The sequence below is a fragment of the Triturus cristatus genome, chromosome 7, assembly GCF_964204655.1.
Source record: "Triturus cristatus chromosome 7, aTriCri1.1, whole genome shotgun sequence".
Classification (NCBI taxonomy): Eukaryota; Metazoa; Chordata; class Amphibia; order Caudata; family Salamandridae; genus Triturus; species Triturus cristatus.
In genome coordinates this window covers 1,177,976,422-1,177,993,991 of record NC_140590.1, presented here as the reverse complement: position 1 = coordinate 1,177,993,991, position 17,570 = coordinate 1,177,976,422, and the positions used below count along the sequence as shown (strand labels likewise).

The 17,570-nt window shown below is 43.0% G+C and overlaps 1 protein-coding gene across 1 annotated transcript; it reads right to left on the bottom strand.

Annotated features, from left to right (window-relative positions):
• Positions 1-2,821: 2,821 nt before the first annotated feature.
• Positions 2,822-13,881, bottom strand: LOC146811384 (uncharacterized). The gene is made up of 3 exons (XM_085618495.1): positions 13,757-13,881; positions 10,967-11,089; positions 2,822-3,137 (listed from the first exon to the last, which is right to left on the bottom strand). The coding sequence occupies exons 1-3, from the start codon at positions 13,769-13,771 to the stop codon at positions 2,958-2,960; spliced, it is 318 nt and encodes a 105-aa protein (XP_085474621.1). The 5' UTR covers positions 13,772-13,881; the 3' UTR covers positions 2,822-2,957.
• Between the last annotated feature and the right edge of the window lie 3,689 nt (positions 13,882-17,570).

The following is a 17,570-nucleotide window of genomic DNA, read 5'->3' as shown; positions in this document are numbered from 1 at the left end:
GGCTATAAAACATCCGCAGACGCGTTTCTGGCTCTTGCCGTCATCAGTGCGGAAAAGGCGTCAATAAAAACATCCCCTCGCCTGCCGCTGTTAGAACGAAAACTCTGTGAGTGTCCCACATATGGTGAAGTACTCTAGCTTTGTATAAGCCACAACCTGAATAGGTCAACAGAGTCCGTAAGCGGCGGTTCAGCAGCCCAAATTGAATCCAAAACACAGTATTCCACTTGGGGCCAGCCGAACTCGCAGCGGGTGCAAGCGGGAAGTGGTGTTGGAAACCACTTATTACACAGCAAAAACAAGGAGTTCATGGTACTCCCAAGGTCCGGTGCACTCACGGGGTATGTGTCGGCTATAAAACATCCGCAGACGCGTTTCTGGCTCTTGCCGTCATCAGTGCGGAAAAGCCGTCAATAAAAACATCCCCTCGCCTGCCGCTGTTAGAACGAAAACTCTGTGAGTGTCCCACATATGGTGAAGTACTCTAGCTTTGTATAAGCCACAACCTGAATAGGTCAACAGAGTCCGTAAGCGGCGGTTCAGCAGCCCAAATTGAATCCAAAACACAGTATTCCACCTGGGGCCAGCCGAACTCGCAGCGGGTGCAACCGGGAAGTGGTGGTGGAAACCACTTATTACACAGCAAAAACAAGGAGTTCATGGTACTCCCAAGGTCCGGTGCACTCACGGGGTATGTGTCGGCTATAAAACATCCGCAGACGCGTTTCTGGCTCTTGCCGTCATCAGTGCGGAAAAGCTGGCCCCAGGTGGAATACTGTGTTTTGGATTCAATTTGGGCTGCTGAACCGCCGCTTACGGACTCTGTTGACCTATTCAGGTTGTGGCTTATACAAAGCTAGAGTACTTCACCATATGTGGGACACTCACAGAGTTTTCGTTCTAACAGCGGCAGGCGAGGGGATGTTTTTATTGACGGCTTTTCCGCACTGATGACGGCAAGAGCCAGAAACGCGTCTGCGGATGTTTTATAGCCGACACATACCCCGTGAGTGCACCGGACCTTGGGAGTACCATGAACTCCTTGTTTTTGCTGTGTAATAAGTGGTTTCCACCACCACTTCCCGGTTGCACCCGCTGCGAGTTCGGCTGGCCCCAGGTGGAATACTGTGTTTTGGATTCAATTTGGGCTGCTGAACCGCCGCTTACGGACTCTGTTGACCTATTCAGGTTGTGGCTTATACAAAGCTAGAGTACTTCACCATATGTGGGACACTCACAGAGTTTTCGTTCTAACAGCGGCAGGCGAGGGGATGTTTTTATTGACGGCTTTTCCGCACTGATGACGGCAAGAGCCAGAAACGCGTCTGCGGATGTTTTATAGCCGACACATACCCCGTGAGTGCACCGGACCTTGGGAGTACCATGAACTCCTTGTTTTTGCTGTGTAATAAGTGGTTTCCACCACCACTTCCCGGTTGCACCCGCTGCGAGTTCGGCTGGCCCCAGGTGGAATACTGTGTTTTGGATTCAATTTGGGCTGCTGAACCGCCGCTTACGGACTCTGTTGACCTATTCAGGTTGTGGCTTATACAAAGCTAGAGTACTTCACCATATGTGGGACACTCACAGAGTTTTCGTTCTAACAGCGGCAGGCGAGGGGATGTTTTTATTGACGGCTTTTCCGCACTGATGACGGCAAGAGCCAGAAACGCGTCTGCGGATGTTTTATAGCCGACACATACCCCGTGAGTGCACCGGACCTTGGGAGTACCATGAACTCCTTGTTTTTGCTGTGTAATAAGTGGTTTCCACCACCACTTCCCGGTTGCACCCGCTGCGAGTTCGGCTGGCCCCAGGTGGAATACTGTGTTTTGGATTCAATTTGGGCTGCTGAACCGCCGCTTACGGACTCTGTTGACCTATTCAGGTTGTGGCTTATACAAAGCTAGAGTACTTCACCATATGTGGGACACTCACAGAGTTTTCGTTCTAACAGCGGCAGGCGAGGGGATGTTTTTATTGACGGCTTTTCCGCACTGATGACGGCAAGAGCCAGAAACGCGTCTGCGGATGTTTTATAGCCGACACATACCCCGTGAGTGCACCAGACCTTGGGAGTACCATGAACTCCTTGTTTTTGCTATATATATATATATATATATATATATATATATATATATATATATATATATATGTATATATATATATATTTATATCTCCAGAACCAAATGTCAATAAAGTACGCTCTCGGGAAGAAAAGACAGAGCACAGTTTAGATGTTCCCAAGTTTTAATCCACACAACGCGTTTCAGCCGAAACCTTGATCACGTGTGAAAAACACAGCAGAAACAGGTACTGATAAAGTTTTTCTCACAACCAACTACTGCAGCGTTTAAACATAAACATAGGACTGTAAATGCATTCCGTCCTCCCAACTTTGGCAGCCATCTTAGAAAGGTCACGATCATAACAAGTTTTACTGGCTGCAATATATGGCACATTACGTCCCCAAACGAAATCACATGAAATACACAGCTAAATCTGAGGTTTTCATGGCACAAATAAACAGTATGACAGTGAAGCCAATAACTAATAACCTCTGAGTCACAGCTTAATACCAAAATTACGATAGCACAACAATTTGCGAGTCAAAATACAGAATATGGAAAATTCACATAGAACTGTATATTCAAGGCTATTCAGTAAAGCAAAAGTACATAAATACCCTATACATTCAATTGCAAAAGCTTGCACGAGTACCCCAGAATCAATGCACCCAAACATAGTACGCGCAAATGCGCTTAGAAGTACCGATTAAACTCAGATAGCAATGTAATGGGACACCGGAATACAATCAAAGCAAAACACTGCCTTAAACACTGAAATTGTACCCAATCAAATTTGGCGCAAATGTGCAGTTAAATACAGTCTGTAAGTAAACCCAGATGAAAATAGGATAAATATGGGGCACTAAGAAAATAGATGATGGACAACTGTCAAGTCGTGTGCGTAGCAGAGTCCAAGTTGGAGCATGGAGTGAAAAATACACCTACCAGAGACCTGTTGGTGAAACTGACTATTACAAAAATGACTTGATGAATGTGAAAATCAATCGGAGGAAAAGGGTAGGTTGCCCGTGAAGGTGAATACGAGTGATAGGGCTCCTTCCTTTTCTCCTGTAAGAAAAACATAAACAGAAAAACACAAGTAGTTAAAAACCATACATGGCATCAGATTATAATTTTCTCATATTTCTAAGTTGCACACAATACTTCTGATCATGTCTACATCACTTCATGGTGAGTTAAAAAGCAGTAATAAAGAAAATCTATATAGATTACATGTAAAAAACTTGAAAGACACAGGAGATCCTACAATGATATCTATAACAGCAAAACAATGTAAGCCGAAGAAGTCAAAAAAGTTTACGACCCTTCCTTGAGGTGAATGGATAATTCTTCATCCAAATTCAATACTCCTAGCCTCTTTGTTTGGAAATCTATGATATAACGAGATTCCCGTTGTCTGAGAGTAAGTACTCTGTCACCACCCCTCGGGTATTTCGGAATATGTTCCAAAATCAAGAAACTCAGATCAGAAACATTAGAGTAGTGTTTTTCAAAGAAATGTCATGTAACCGGGTATTTTGGGTCATTGTTTATGATGGCCCTGAGATGTTCCATGACCCTTTTCTTAGCTGTGCAGGTAGTGCTCCCAATATACCATAACTTGCAAGTCCATTCAATAGCATAGATGACAAAGCTAGTACCACAAGTCAGGAACTGGGTGATCTTCCTAGATATTCCACTATATTCCAAAACTCCTTTATACTTGCCGTATCTACATGCCTTGCAATGGCCGCACGGATAAAATCCAATGAGGCCATGGTCAGTAAAGGTGGGGTAATGTGCAATGTCATTCCTCACCACCAAATCACAAATATTCCTATTCCGTCTGTAAGTTATGGTGGGTCTGTCTGCTACACTCATCCCCAAAACGCCATCAGTTTTCAAAATGTCCCAGTGTTTGGAAAATATGCGTCTAACCTTTTGAGATTCGGAATTATAAGTCAGAATCATACGTGTGATGTCACTTTCATCTTCTTGTGTGTCCTGCGTTTTCTCACTAAGTGTGTGACTCCGGTCTACCCCTTCTGCATGACTTTTAACTTTGTTGAGGACCCAATAGGATAACCCCTGGAACGAAATCTCTCAACGATGGTATCCCTTTCCGTAGCATAGGCTTCAGCGTTGTTACAGTTCCTTTTAGCCCTCAGCACTTCGCCATAGGGTATACTCCATTTGAGTGCCTCTAGGTGGCTGCTGAGGGCATGAAGGACACTGTTCCCCGCTGTTGCCTTGCGGAAAAGAGACGTACATACCTTGCCATGTTTAATTTCCAGACACACATCAAGGTAGTCAGTTTTCTCACCAATGATGCTGCCCGTAAGTAAGATGTTATATCTGTTGGTATTAAGTTTGTCAATGAACTTCTCAGCATCACCCCTGGTACCATTCCAAATGATGAACAAGTCATCAATGTAGCGTAGCCACATGATGACTTTCTGGAGGTCCTCTGTCAAGGTGGTGCTTTCGAAGATCTCTTGCTCCCAGTAGCCCATGAATAAATTCGCAAAACTGGGAGCAAAGCAAGAACCCATGGCAGTACCGTTAATCTGCCTATAGAGGGCGGCATTAAAAGCAAAGATGTTGTTTTTTAGACAATATTCGATCATCTCAATAATCATCCTGCTATGCTCTCGATATCTCAGGGACCGTTGTTTCAAAAAGTGTTCACATGCGTCTAAACCCTGCTGATGGTCTATTATTGTGTACAAAGAATGTACATCCAAAACAATAAAAAGATATTCAGGGTTCCAAACTAAGTTCTCAATCTTGCATAGGAAATCTTTGGTGTCCCTCAGGTAACTCGGCAATTTGACCACAAAATCCCTTAAGAAGTGATCGACATATTTGGAGATATGTTCACTGACACTCCCAATTGAGAATACAATAGGGCGTCCCGGTGGTCTGGTGCTGTCTTTATGTAACTTGGGTAATAGGTATAGTATCGGCAGTTTGGGATGATTTTTTTTTTAGATAATGAAATTCTTCCCATTCCAGAAGGCCCTTCTCCCTCCAAATGACCAATTTGTCCCAGATAACCGTGATGCTCAAATTGTACGTGTCATAAGTAACAGGTATGTAAAAACTGATATAGTCAAGTTGGCGTAAAGCCTCTCTAATGTAGACATCTTTGTCTAATATGACAACATTACCCCCCTTATCAGCAGGGGGGATAACAATGTTGGTGTCTTCATTGAGAGATTTCAAGGCCTGTCTTTGTATGAGAGAGAGATTGTCAGGTTGCCTCTGGTTCTTATGTCTAAGATTCATAAGTGCCTTAGTAGCACACTCATGAAACGTGTCTATGTTGTCGTGAGGGAGTAGGGGTATGAATGTAGACTTAACCCTAAAGTCAGTTCTAACCGAAGTCCCCAGTTCTAAATCCATACTCTCTAAAGTCTGTGTGGTATTACTCAATTCTTCCCTAGACACACTCTCCAGATCTAGTTCCACCATGGTTATAAGCGTATCAATATCACCCACTGTGAGATCACTGTTACTCTTGCTAGGACTGTGCCTGCTACTCTGATTATGGCCCAGTCTTTTGAGTTTATGCCATTTTCTTAACTTGAGTTTTCTCACAAACTTAAATAAATCAATTCTTGTGTCAGTATAATTGAAAGTGGATGAAGGACAGTATGAGAGTCCAAGACAAAGGGTTCTTTTTTCCAATTCGATCATGAGTCTTTTAGATAGGTTGACATCAGTTCTATTTACCGTGTCGGTATCCATCAGTAGTTCTTGTTGGAGCGAGTTTTGTGATTTCCCATTGCGCCCCTTCCGCTGCCTGTATTGCCAGTGTTGTCTGAGTCTCTTTTTTCTATTGCGACGTTTCCTTGACCTCTGCCTCTTCCCATTCCCCTCGCTTGTGGTGGTGGATTGTCTCTCACAGTTTGTCGGTCCGTCTGTAGGACCCGAAACTCGTCTAAAAAATGGATCTGTCGTGGGTTTCGTTCTTTTCCTGATGTACTGCCTCTGGATACATCTGATTCGGTATCACTCACGATTGAGTTGTCCGTCGCAGTGTTGGCAGTATTGTCCACAATAGGTGTTGTATTTTGGACCTTATATAAGTGATCATATTTTTTACAGAAAGTCAGTATTCTGCCACACTCGTAATCAGCATAGTCATGAATCATTTTTCTGTGCTTCCTTGCCTTAATTTCATCTTCATATTTAATGAGACGCTCTTTCATCGGATCAAGGAGTTTATTCACTGTTTCACCATCCATTGTTTGAGATAACTCTGTCATGATTTCTTTGATACATTTTAAAATCTCTTCTCTATCTTGCCAAGCATACTTGATCAGCATTTACATCATTTTCCTAGAACTCAGTGCCGAGTGCTCGCACCATTGCTCTAACATCTTAGGGTTAGGTACATCATACGTGGGGGTAATGAAAATTCTAAGACCCCTAGGTGCCATTGCCTGGTCAACATAATTTTTTAGTGAGATAGCCTCCCATCATTTCGATATTTCTGTACGTTTTAATTTCTCCAATTTCTTTATTGTTTCCTCCAAAGATTGAGTTTTGGGGTCCATTTTAGCTACATTGGATCTATTGGTACCTCCTGGTTTTCTACTAAATAGTGTCAGAGCAGCTGCTCTTCTCTCTGCTTCCTCATCCATCTTGTGCTGAAGCTTGGACTAAGTATTCCTGTGCTTAATGCCTATCTTCGCCTTTCCATGAATGAAAAGTTCCCTCTGCCAAATGACTCACAGTTTCCGTAAAGGACTCTTCTCAGTTCAGACTCAAGTAACCAAGATCACTCCCGGCGCCCAAACAATCCACGCTCAGCCGAGTGCGAATAGCGACATTGCCCCTTGCAAATAGGTATAGATACCACAATCTGGTTATATGCTGTACTTGAAGCATGCGGGAAACCACGAAAGATCAGAGACGCAGGCTGCTGACTATGAAGTCGGAAAAGATCCGTACTTAAGTATGCCACAGCCGCCAAAGCATTAACAGGTGAAGCGAGTAAAATACAAACACTTGGCAGTTCCTAGCACTCCCTCCGCTGCCCCAGGGAAATGTCAACGGCACGCATCCACGGATACGTTATCGTGGCACTCCCCACAAGGGACGGACAAGAGTTGTATAGGCTTACCTCCGTGTAAGTATATCCCTTTAGATTCAGTTCAATTGGCGTCTCTTCCCTTGACGTTCAGCCGGTCCAATGCAACCCTCAATGAAAACCGAAAGTCACAAATTACTCCTTCTGGGATGCTGGGACCCGAGGAGGGTGGCGTACATACCGGCGGAGCGTGCCGGTTAATAGTATCCAGAACCAAATGTCAATAAAGTACGCTCTCGGGAAGAATAGGCAGAGCACAGTGTAGATGTTCCCAAGTTTTAAACCACACAACGCGTTTCAGCTGAAGCCTTGATCACGTGTGAAAAACACAGCAGAAACAGGTACTGATAAAGTTTTTCTCACAACCAACTACTGCAGCGTTTAAACATAAACATAGGACTGTAAATGCATTCTGTCCTCCCAACTTTGGCAGCCATCTTAGAAAGGTCACGATCATAAAAAGTTTTACTGGCTGCAATATATGGCACATTACGTCCCCAAAAGAAAACACATGAAATTCACAGCTAAATTATCGTAATTTTGGTAATAAGCTGTGACTCAGAGGTTATTAGTTATTGGCTTCACTGTCATACTCACTGTTTATTTGTGCCATGAAAACCTCAGATTTAGCTGTGTATTTCATGTGTTTTCTTTTGGGGACGTAATGTGCCATATATATCTTTTATGTCAGATTTGCTTATGATTTTGTGTATGTAAAGCCTTGTGTCCAATATTTAATTGGCTGGGACAAACTGATAAGAACAGCAAGCTTTTTGAATTTTCTTTGGGATTGTCATTGAGTGTATCTTTTCTGTGTTAGGCTTTATGAAACATTAGTTTTTTTATATCTATGTGTTGTGTGAGTGTGTGTGTATATATATATATATATATATATATATATATATATATATATATATACACACACACACACACACACACATATATGTAATGTAACTATATAGCTTGACTCTCATGGGTTAAAGCTAACCCAAGTGAACCATAGTAATTTGTTCTAATATGACTATCCTGGTTCTTAGGGTTACTGAGTTGCTTAGCAGATTGTTATCTTGAGGGAGACTCCTAGGCAGTGGAAATGTTCTGTCTGAGTTTGAATGAGGTGGTATCAGCTGTGTTGGAACATGTATAAGATGCCACTTCGGCCGAGGTCATGACGGATTTGTCTCGGAGTTGAACATAACAGTCTGGTCCTCCTCCGACATCGTCATCATCAGAGCTGGCATCGACTTGGCAGGAGCTGGAGTAGGTTGTGGCCCCAGGATCAGAGTCAGAATGGGCATCTGTCCCAGAGTTGAAATGGACCCTGCAGCATGGTTAAGAAGCAAGAAGAGCCTCAAGGGCTGATTGGCCAATATTAACCTGACTGGAGACATCCTCAGATCTGTGACGACCAAAGACGCATCGGAGGGAGGATGCCGGAAGGGTGCCAAAGATCCACAGCACGGCATCCTTGAAACTGCTATTTTCTTTGATGTCAACGGACCTGGACATTCGGATTGCATCAGAACCAGTTATGGAATAAGTGCCTTGGTAAGGGATGTCCAAGCAACTTCTCAGAGTGAGAGTAGCAGGACAGAGAAGAATCACGCTTTATATTCTTGGACTCTGACTTACTTGAAGACGTTGAATGCAAGGAGGATCTTTTTAGGGGACTGTATCTAGAGTGGGAGTGGGTCTGTTCCCTCAATTTCGACTGGAAGCGGGTCTTACGTGCCTTTCTTCAGTGCTTAGTGGCATAGTGTTTAGTTTTGCAGTCATGGAATGCTCTGGGATTCATCCCGGTGCAGTCAACACAGGCCTTGGAGTTGTGAAACGACCCTAGACAGCAGAGAGATACCTCAAAGTGGTCTATCACAGACATCTGATTGCAACAGCCCATACAAGGCATAAACCCTGTAATTGTTGGTGAGGACATGTCCCTTACACACTGGAGAAAGAATTTTGGAGGGAACACATTGTCAGAAGACGAGGTAAAACTTTGGGGGCAAGTTCCAGGTTCACGTCTAAAGGCACAGTAAGAAGTGAATAGGTGTCAGCACACAGGGCTTACATGTAGCTCCGATTTAACTTCCGGGGTGAGACAAAGCCAACATGGAGTTGGACAACAACACCTACTGTTGCGTGGAAGCAATCCTGAGAAAAATCTTCAGATCCAGTCTAACGCCTGAGTGTATTCACAAGGTGAGGAATCTGTGATTAGAAGCATCCATCAGAAAGGTGCTAACACCCTCATTGCCAACACTGGCTGGCCCCAGGTGGAATACTGTGTTTTGGATTCAATTTGGGCTGCTGAACCGCCGCTTACGGACTCTGTTGACCTATTCAGGTTGTGGCTTATACAAAGCTAGAGTACTTCACCATATGTGGGACACTCACAGAGTTTTCGTTCTAACAGCGGCAGGCGAGGGGATGTTTTTATTGACGGCTTTTCCGCACTGATGACGGCAAGAGCCAGAAACGCGTCTGCGGATGTTTTATAGCCGACACATACCCCGTGAGTGCACCGGACCTTGGGAGTACCATGAACTCCTTGTTTTTGCTGTGTAATAAGTGGTTTCCACCACCACTTCCCGGTTGCACCCGCTGCGAGTTCGGCTGGCCCCAGGTGGAATACTGTGTTTTGGATTCAATTTGGGCTGCTGAACCGCCGCTTACGGACTCTGTTGACCTATTCAGGTTGTGGCTTATACAAAGCTAGAGTACTTCACCATATGTGGGACACTCACAGAGTTTTCGTTCTAACAGCGGCAGGCGAGGGGATGTTTTTATTGACGGCTTTTCCGCACTGATGACGGCAAGAGCCAGAAACGCGTCTGCGGATGTTTTATAGCCGACACATGTTTTATAGCCGACACATACCCCGTGAGTGCACCGGACCTTGGGAGTACCATGAACTCCTTGTTTTTGCTATATATATATATATATATATATATATATATATATATATATATATATATATATATATATTTACGCTCTCGGGAAGAAAAGACAGAGCACAGTTTAGATGTTCCCAAGTTTTAATCCACACAACGCGTTTCAGCCGAAACCTTGATCACGTGTGAAAAACACAGCAGAAACAGGTACTGATAAAGTTTTTCTCACAACCAACTACTGCAGCGTTTAAACATGAACATAGGACTGTAAATGCATTCCGTCCTCCCAACTTTGGCAGCCATCTTAGAAAGGTCACGATCATAACAAGTTTTACTGGCTGCAATATATGGCACATTACGTCCCCAAACGAAATCACATGAAATACACAGCTAAATCTGAGGTTTTCATGGCACAAATAAACAGTATCACAGTGAAGCCAATAACTAATAACCTCTGAGTCACAGCTTAATACCAAAATTACGATAGCACAACAATTTGCGAGTCAAAATACAGAATATGGAAAATTCACATAGAACTGTATATTCAAGGCTATTCAGTAAAGCAAAAGTACATAAATATCCTATACATTCAATTGCAAAAGCTTGCACGAGTACCCCAGAATCAATGCACCCAAACATAGTACGCGCAAATGCGCTTAGAAGTACCGATTAAACTCAGATAGCAATGTAATGGGACACCGGAATACAATCAAAGCAAAACACTGCCTTAAACACTGAAATTGTACCCAATCAAATTTGGCGCAAATGTGCAGTTAAATACAGTCTGTAAGTAAACCCAGATGAAAATAGGATAAATATGGGGCACTAAGAAAATAGATGATGGACAACTGTCAAGTCGTGTGCGTAGCAGAGTCCAAGTTGGAGCATGGAGTGAAAAATACACCTACCAGAGACCTGTTGGTGAAACTGACTATTACAAAAATGACTTGATGAATGTGAAAATCAATCGGAGGAAAAGGGTAGGTTGCCCGTGAAAGTGAATACGAGTGATAGGGCTCCTTCCTTTTCTCCTGTAAGAAAAACATAAACAGAAAAACACAAGTAGTTAAAAACCATACATGGCATCAGATTATAATTTTCTCATATTTCTAAGTTGCACACAATACTTCTGATCATGTCTACATCACTTCATGGTGAGTTAAAAAGCAGTAATAAAGAAAATCTATATAGATTACATGTAAAAAACTTGAAAGACACAGGAGATCCTACAATGATATCTATAACAGCAAAACAATGTAAGCCGAAGAAGTCAAAAAAGTTTACGACCCTTCCTTGAGGTGAATGGATAATTCTTCATCCAAATTCAATACTCCTAGCCTCTTTGTTTGGAAATCTATGATATAACGAGATTCCCGTTGTCTGAGAGTAAGTACTCTGTCACCACCCCTCGGGTATTTCGGAATATGTTCCAAAATCAAGAAACTCAGATCAGAAACATTAGAGTAGTGTTTTTCAAAGAAATGTCATGTAACCGGGTATTTTGGGTCATTGTTTATGATGGCCCTGAGATGTTCCATGACCCTTTTCTTAGCTGTGCAGGTAGTGCTCCCAATATACCATAACTTGCAAGTCCATTCAATAGCATAGATGACAAAGCTAGTACCACAAGTCAGGAACTGGGTGATCTTCCTAGATATTCCACTATATTCCAAAACTCCTTTATACTTGCTGTATCTACATGCCTTGCAATGGCCGCACGGATAAAATCCAATGAGGCCATGGTCAGTAAAGGTGGGGTAATGTGCAATGTCATTCCTCACCACCAAATCACAAATATTCCTATTCCGTCTGTAAGTTATGGTGGGTCTGTCTGCTACACTCATCCCCAAAACGCCATCAGTTTTCAAAATGTCCCAGTGTTTGGAAAATATGCGTCTAACCTTTTGAGATTCGGAATTATAAGTCAGAATCATACGTGTGATGTCACTTTCATCTTCTTGTGTGTCCTGCGTTTTCTCACTAAGTGTGTGACTCCGGTCTACCCCTTCTGCATGACTTTTAACTTTGTTGAGGACCCAATAGGATAACCCCTGGAACGAAATCTCTCAACGATGGTATCCCTTTCCGTAGCATAGGCTTCAGCGTTGTTACAGTTCCTTTTAGCCCTCAGCACTTCGCCATAGGGTATACTCCATTTGAGTGCCTCTAGGTGGCTGCTGAGGGCATGAAGGACACTGTTCCCCGCTGTTGCCTTGCGGAAAAGAGACGTACATACCTTGCCATGTTTAATTTCCAGACACACATCAAGGTAGTCAGTTTTCTCACCAATGATGCTGCCCGTAAGTAAGATGTTATATCTGTTGGTATTAAGTTTGTCAATGAACTTCTCAGCATCACCCCTGGTACCATTCCAAATGATGAACAAGTCATCAATGTAGCGTAGCCACATGATGACTTTCTGGAGGTCCTCTGTCAAGGTGGTGCTTTCGAAGATCTCTTGCTCCCAGTAGCCCATGAATAAATTCGCAAAACTGGGAGCAAAGCAAGAACCCATGGCAGTACCGTTAATCTGCCTATAGAGGGCGGCATTAAAAGCAAAGATGTTGTTTTTTAGACAATATTCGATCATCTCAATAATCATCCTGCTATGCTCTCGATATCTCAGGGACCGTTGTTTCAAAAAGTGTTCACATGCGTCTAAACCCTGCTGATGGTCTATTATTGTGTACAAAGAATGTACATCCAAAACAATAAAAAGATATTCAGGGTTCCAAACTAAGTTCTCAATCTTGCATAGGAAATCTTTGGTGTCCCTCAGGTAACTCGGCAATTTGACCACAAAATCCCTTAAGAAGTGATCGACATATTTGGAGATATGTTCACTGACACTCCCAATTGAGAATACAATAGGGCGTCCCGGTGGTCTGGTGCTGTCTTTATGTAACTTGGGTAATAGGTATAGTATCGGCAGTTTGGGATGATTTTTTTTTTAGATAATGAAATTCTTCCCATTCCAGAAGGCCCTTCTCCCTCCAAATGACCAATTTGTCCCAGATAACCGTGATGCTCAAATTGTACGTGTCATAAGTAACAGGTATGTAAAAACTGATATAGTCAAGTTGGCGTAAAGCCTCTCTAATGTAGGCATCTTTGTCTAATATGACAACATTACCCCCCTTATCAGCAGGGGGGATAACAATGTTGGTGTCTTCATTGAGAGATTTCAAGGCCTGTCTTTGTATGAGAGAGAGATTGTCAGGTTGCCTCTGGTTCTTATGTCTAAGATTCATAAGTGCCTTAGTAGCACACTCATGAAACGTGTCTATGTTGTCGTGAGGGAGTAGGGGTATGAATGTAGACTTAACCCTAAAGTCAGTTCTAACCGAAGTCCCCAGTTCTAAATCCATACTCTCTAAAGTCTGTGTGGTATTACTCAATTCTTCCCTAGACACACTCTCCAGATCTAGTTCCACCATGGTTATAAGCGTATCAATATCACCCACTGTGAGATCACTGTTACTCTTGCTAGGACTGTGCCTGCTACTCTGATTATGGCCCAGTCTTTTGAGTTTATGCCATTTTCTTAACTTGAGTTTTCTCACAAACTTAAATAAATCAATTCTTGTGTCAGTATAATTGAAAGTGGATGAAGGACAGTATGAGAGTCCAAGACAAAGGGTTCTTTTTTCCAATTCGATCATGAGTCTTTTAGATAGGTTGACATCAGTTCTATTTACCGTGTCGGTATCCATCAGTAGTTCTTGTTGGAGCGAGTTTTGTGATTTCCCATTGCGCCCCTTCCCCTGCCTGTATTGCCAGTGTTGTCTGAGTCTCTTTTTTCTATTGTGACGTTTCCTTGACCTCTGCCTCTTCCCCGTCCCCTCGCTTGTGGTGGTGGATTGTCTCTCACAGTTTGTCGGTCCGTCTGTAGGACCCGAAACTCGTCTAAAAAATGGATCTGTCGTGGGTTTCGTTCTTTTCCTGATGTACTGCCTCTGGATACATCTGATTCGGTATCACTCACGATTGAGTTGTCCGTCGCAGTGTTGGCAGTATTGTCCACAATAGGTGTTGTATTTTGGACCTTATATAAGTGATCATATTTTTTACAGAAAGTCAGTATTCTGCCACACTCGTAATCAGCATAGTCATGAATCATTTTTCTGTGCTTCCTTGCCTTAATTTCATCTTCATATTTAATGAGACGCTCTTTCATCGGATCAAGGAGTTTATTCACTGTTTCACCATCCATTGTTTGAGATAACTCTGTCATGATTTCTTTGATACATTTTAAAATCTCTTCTCTATCTTGCCAAGCATACTTGATCAGCATTTACATCATTTTCCTAGAACTCAGTGCCGAGTGCTCGCACCATTGCTCTAACATCTTAGGGTTAGGTACATCATACGTGGGGGTAATGAAAATTCTAAGACCCCTAGGTGCCATTGCCTGGTCAACATAATTTTTTAGTGAGATAGCCTCCCATCATTTCGATATTTCTGTACGTTTTAATTTCTCCAATTTCTTTATTGTTTCCTCCAAAGATTGAGTTTTGGGGTCCATTTTAGCTACATTGGATCTATTGGTACCTCCTGGTTTTCTACTAAATAGTGTCAGAGCAGCTGCTCTTCTCTCTGCTTCCTCATCCATCTTGTGCTGAAGCTTGGACTAAGTATTCCTGTGCTTAATGCCTATCTTCGCCTTTCCATGAATGAAAAGTTCCCTCTGCCAAATGACTCACAGTTTCCGTAAAGGACTCTTCTCAGTTCAGACTCAAGTAACCAAGATCACTCCCGGCGCCCAAACAATCCACGCTCAGCCGAGTGCGAATAGCGACATTGCCCCTTGCAAATAGGTATAGATACCACAATCTGGTTATATGCTGTACTTGAAGCATGCGGGAAACCACGAAAGATCAGAGACGCAGGCTGCTGACTATGAAGTCGGAAAAGATCCGTACTTAAGTATGCCACAGCCGCCAAAGCATTAACAGGTGAAGCGAGTAAAATACAAACACTTGGCAGTTCCTAGCACTCCCTCCGCTGCCCCAGGGAAATGTCAACGGCACGCATCCACGGATACGTTATCGTGGCACTCCCCACAAGGGACGGACAAGAGTTGTATAGGCTTACCTCCGTGTAAGTATATCCCTTTAGATTCAGTTCAATTGGCGTCTCTTCCCTTGACGTTCAGCCGGTCCAATGCAACCCTCAATGAAAACCGAAAGTCACAAATTACTCCTTCTGGGATGCTGGAACCCGAGGAGGGTGGCGTACATACCGGCGGAGCGTGCCGGTTAATAGTATCCAGAACCAAATGTCAATAAAGTACGCTCTCGGGAAGAATAGGCAGAGCACAGTGTAGATGTTCCCAAGTTTTAAACCACACAACGCGTTTCAGCTGAAGCCTTGATCACGTGTGAAAAACACAGCAGAAACAGGTACTGATAAAGTTTTTCTCACAACCAACTACTGCAGCGTTTAAACATAAACATAGGACTGTAAATGCATTCTGTCCTCCCAACTTTGGCAGCCATCTTAGAAAGGTCACGATCATAAAAAGTTTTACTGGCTGCAATATATGGCACATTACGTCCCCAAAAGAAAACACATGAAATTCACAGCTAAATTATCGTAATTTTGGTAATAAGCTGTGACTCAGAGGTTATTAGTTATTGGCTTCACTGTCATACTCACTGTTTATTTGTGCCATGAAAACCTCAGATTTAGCTGTGTATTTCATGTGTTTTCTTTTGGGGACGTAATGTGCCATATATATCTTTTATGTCAGATTTGCTTATGATTTTGTGTATGTAAAGCCTTGTGTCCAATATTTAATTGGCTGGGACAAACTGATAAGAACAGCAAGCTTTTTGAATTTTCTTTGGGATTGTCATTGAGTGTATCTTTTCTGTGTTAGGCTTTATGAAACATTAGTTTTTTTATATCTATGTGTTGTGTGAGTGTGTATATATATATATATATATATATATATATATATATACACACACACATATATTTAATGTAACTATATAGCTTGACTCTCATGGGTTAAAGCTAACCCAAGTGAACCATAGTAATTTGTTCTAATATGACTATCCTGGTTCTTAGGGTTACTGAGTTGCTTAGCAGATTGTTATCTTGAGGGAGACTCCTAGGCAGTGGAAATGTTCTGTCTGAGTTTGAATGAGGTGGTATCAGCTGTGTTGGAACATGTATAAGATGCCACTTCGGCCGAGGTCATGACGGATTTGTCTCGGAGTTGAACATAACAGTCTGGTCCTCCTCCGACATCGTCATCATCAGAGCTGGCATCGACTTGGCAGGAGCTGGAGTAGGTTGTGGCCCCAGGATCAGAGTCAGAATGGGCATCTGTCCCAGAGTTGAAATGGACCCTGCAGCATGGTTAAGAAGCAAGAAGAGCCTCAAGGGCTGATTGGCCAATATTAACCTGACTGGAGACATCCTCAGATCTGTGACGACCAAAGACGCATCGGAGGGAGGATGCCGGAAGGGTGCCAAAGATCCACAGCACGGCATCCTTGAAACTGCTATTTTCTTTGATGTCAACGGACCTGGACATTCGGATTGCATCAGAACCAGTTATGGAATAAGTGCCTTGGTAAGGGATGTCCAAGCAACTTCTCAGAGTGAGAGTAGCAGGACAGAGAAGAATCACGCTTTATATTCTTGGACTCTGACTTACTTGAAGACGTTGAATGCAAGGAGGATCTTTTTAGGGGACTGTATCTAGAGTGGGAGTGGGTCTGTTCCCTCAATTTCGACTGGAAGCGGGTCTTACGTGCCTTTCTTCAGTGCTTAGTGGCATAGTGTTTAGTTTTGCAGTCATGGAATGCTCTGGGATTCATCCCGGTGCAGTCAACACAGGCCTTGGAGTTGTGAAACGACCCTAGACAGCAGAGAGATACCTCAAAGTGGTCTATCACAGACATCTGATTGCAACAGCCCATACAAGGCATAAACCCTGTAATTGTTGGTGAGGACATGTCCCTTACACACTGGAGAAAGAATTTTGGAGGGATCACATTGTCAGAAGACGAGGTAAAACTTTGGGGGCAAGTTCCAGGTTCACGTCTAAAGGCACAGTAAGAAGTGAATAGGTGTCAGCACACAGGGCTTACATGTAGCTCCGATTTAACTTCCGGGTGAGACAAAGCCAACATGGAGTTGGACAACAACACCTACTGTTGCGTGGAAGCAATCCTGAGAAAAATCTTCAGATCCAGTCTAACGCCTGAGTGTATTCACAAGGTGAGGAATCTGTGATTAGAAGCATCCATCAGAAAGGTGCTAACACCCTCATTGCCAACACTGAATGGAGTATTAACAGTTGTTAATTACCCCTCCCCAATTCTGTGCCTGTGCAGAGGACCATGCAAGGTAGCCAGTAAGGTCGGTTTACACCTTCTTCACTGGGCATGAATAGCTATAGCGGAAGGGATAGAGCCAGAGAAAAAGTAGGACAATCAGGAATAAACAGTAGCAAATTGAAAACAGCCAAGAAATAGGGAGGAGAGCCAAGAATAATTA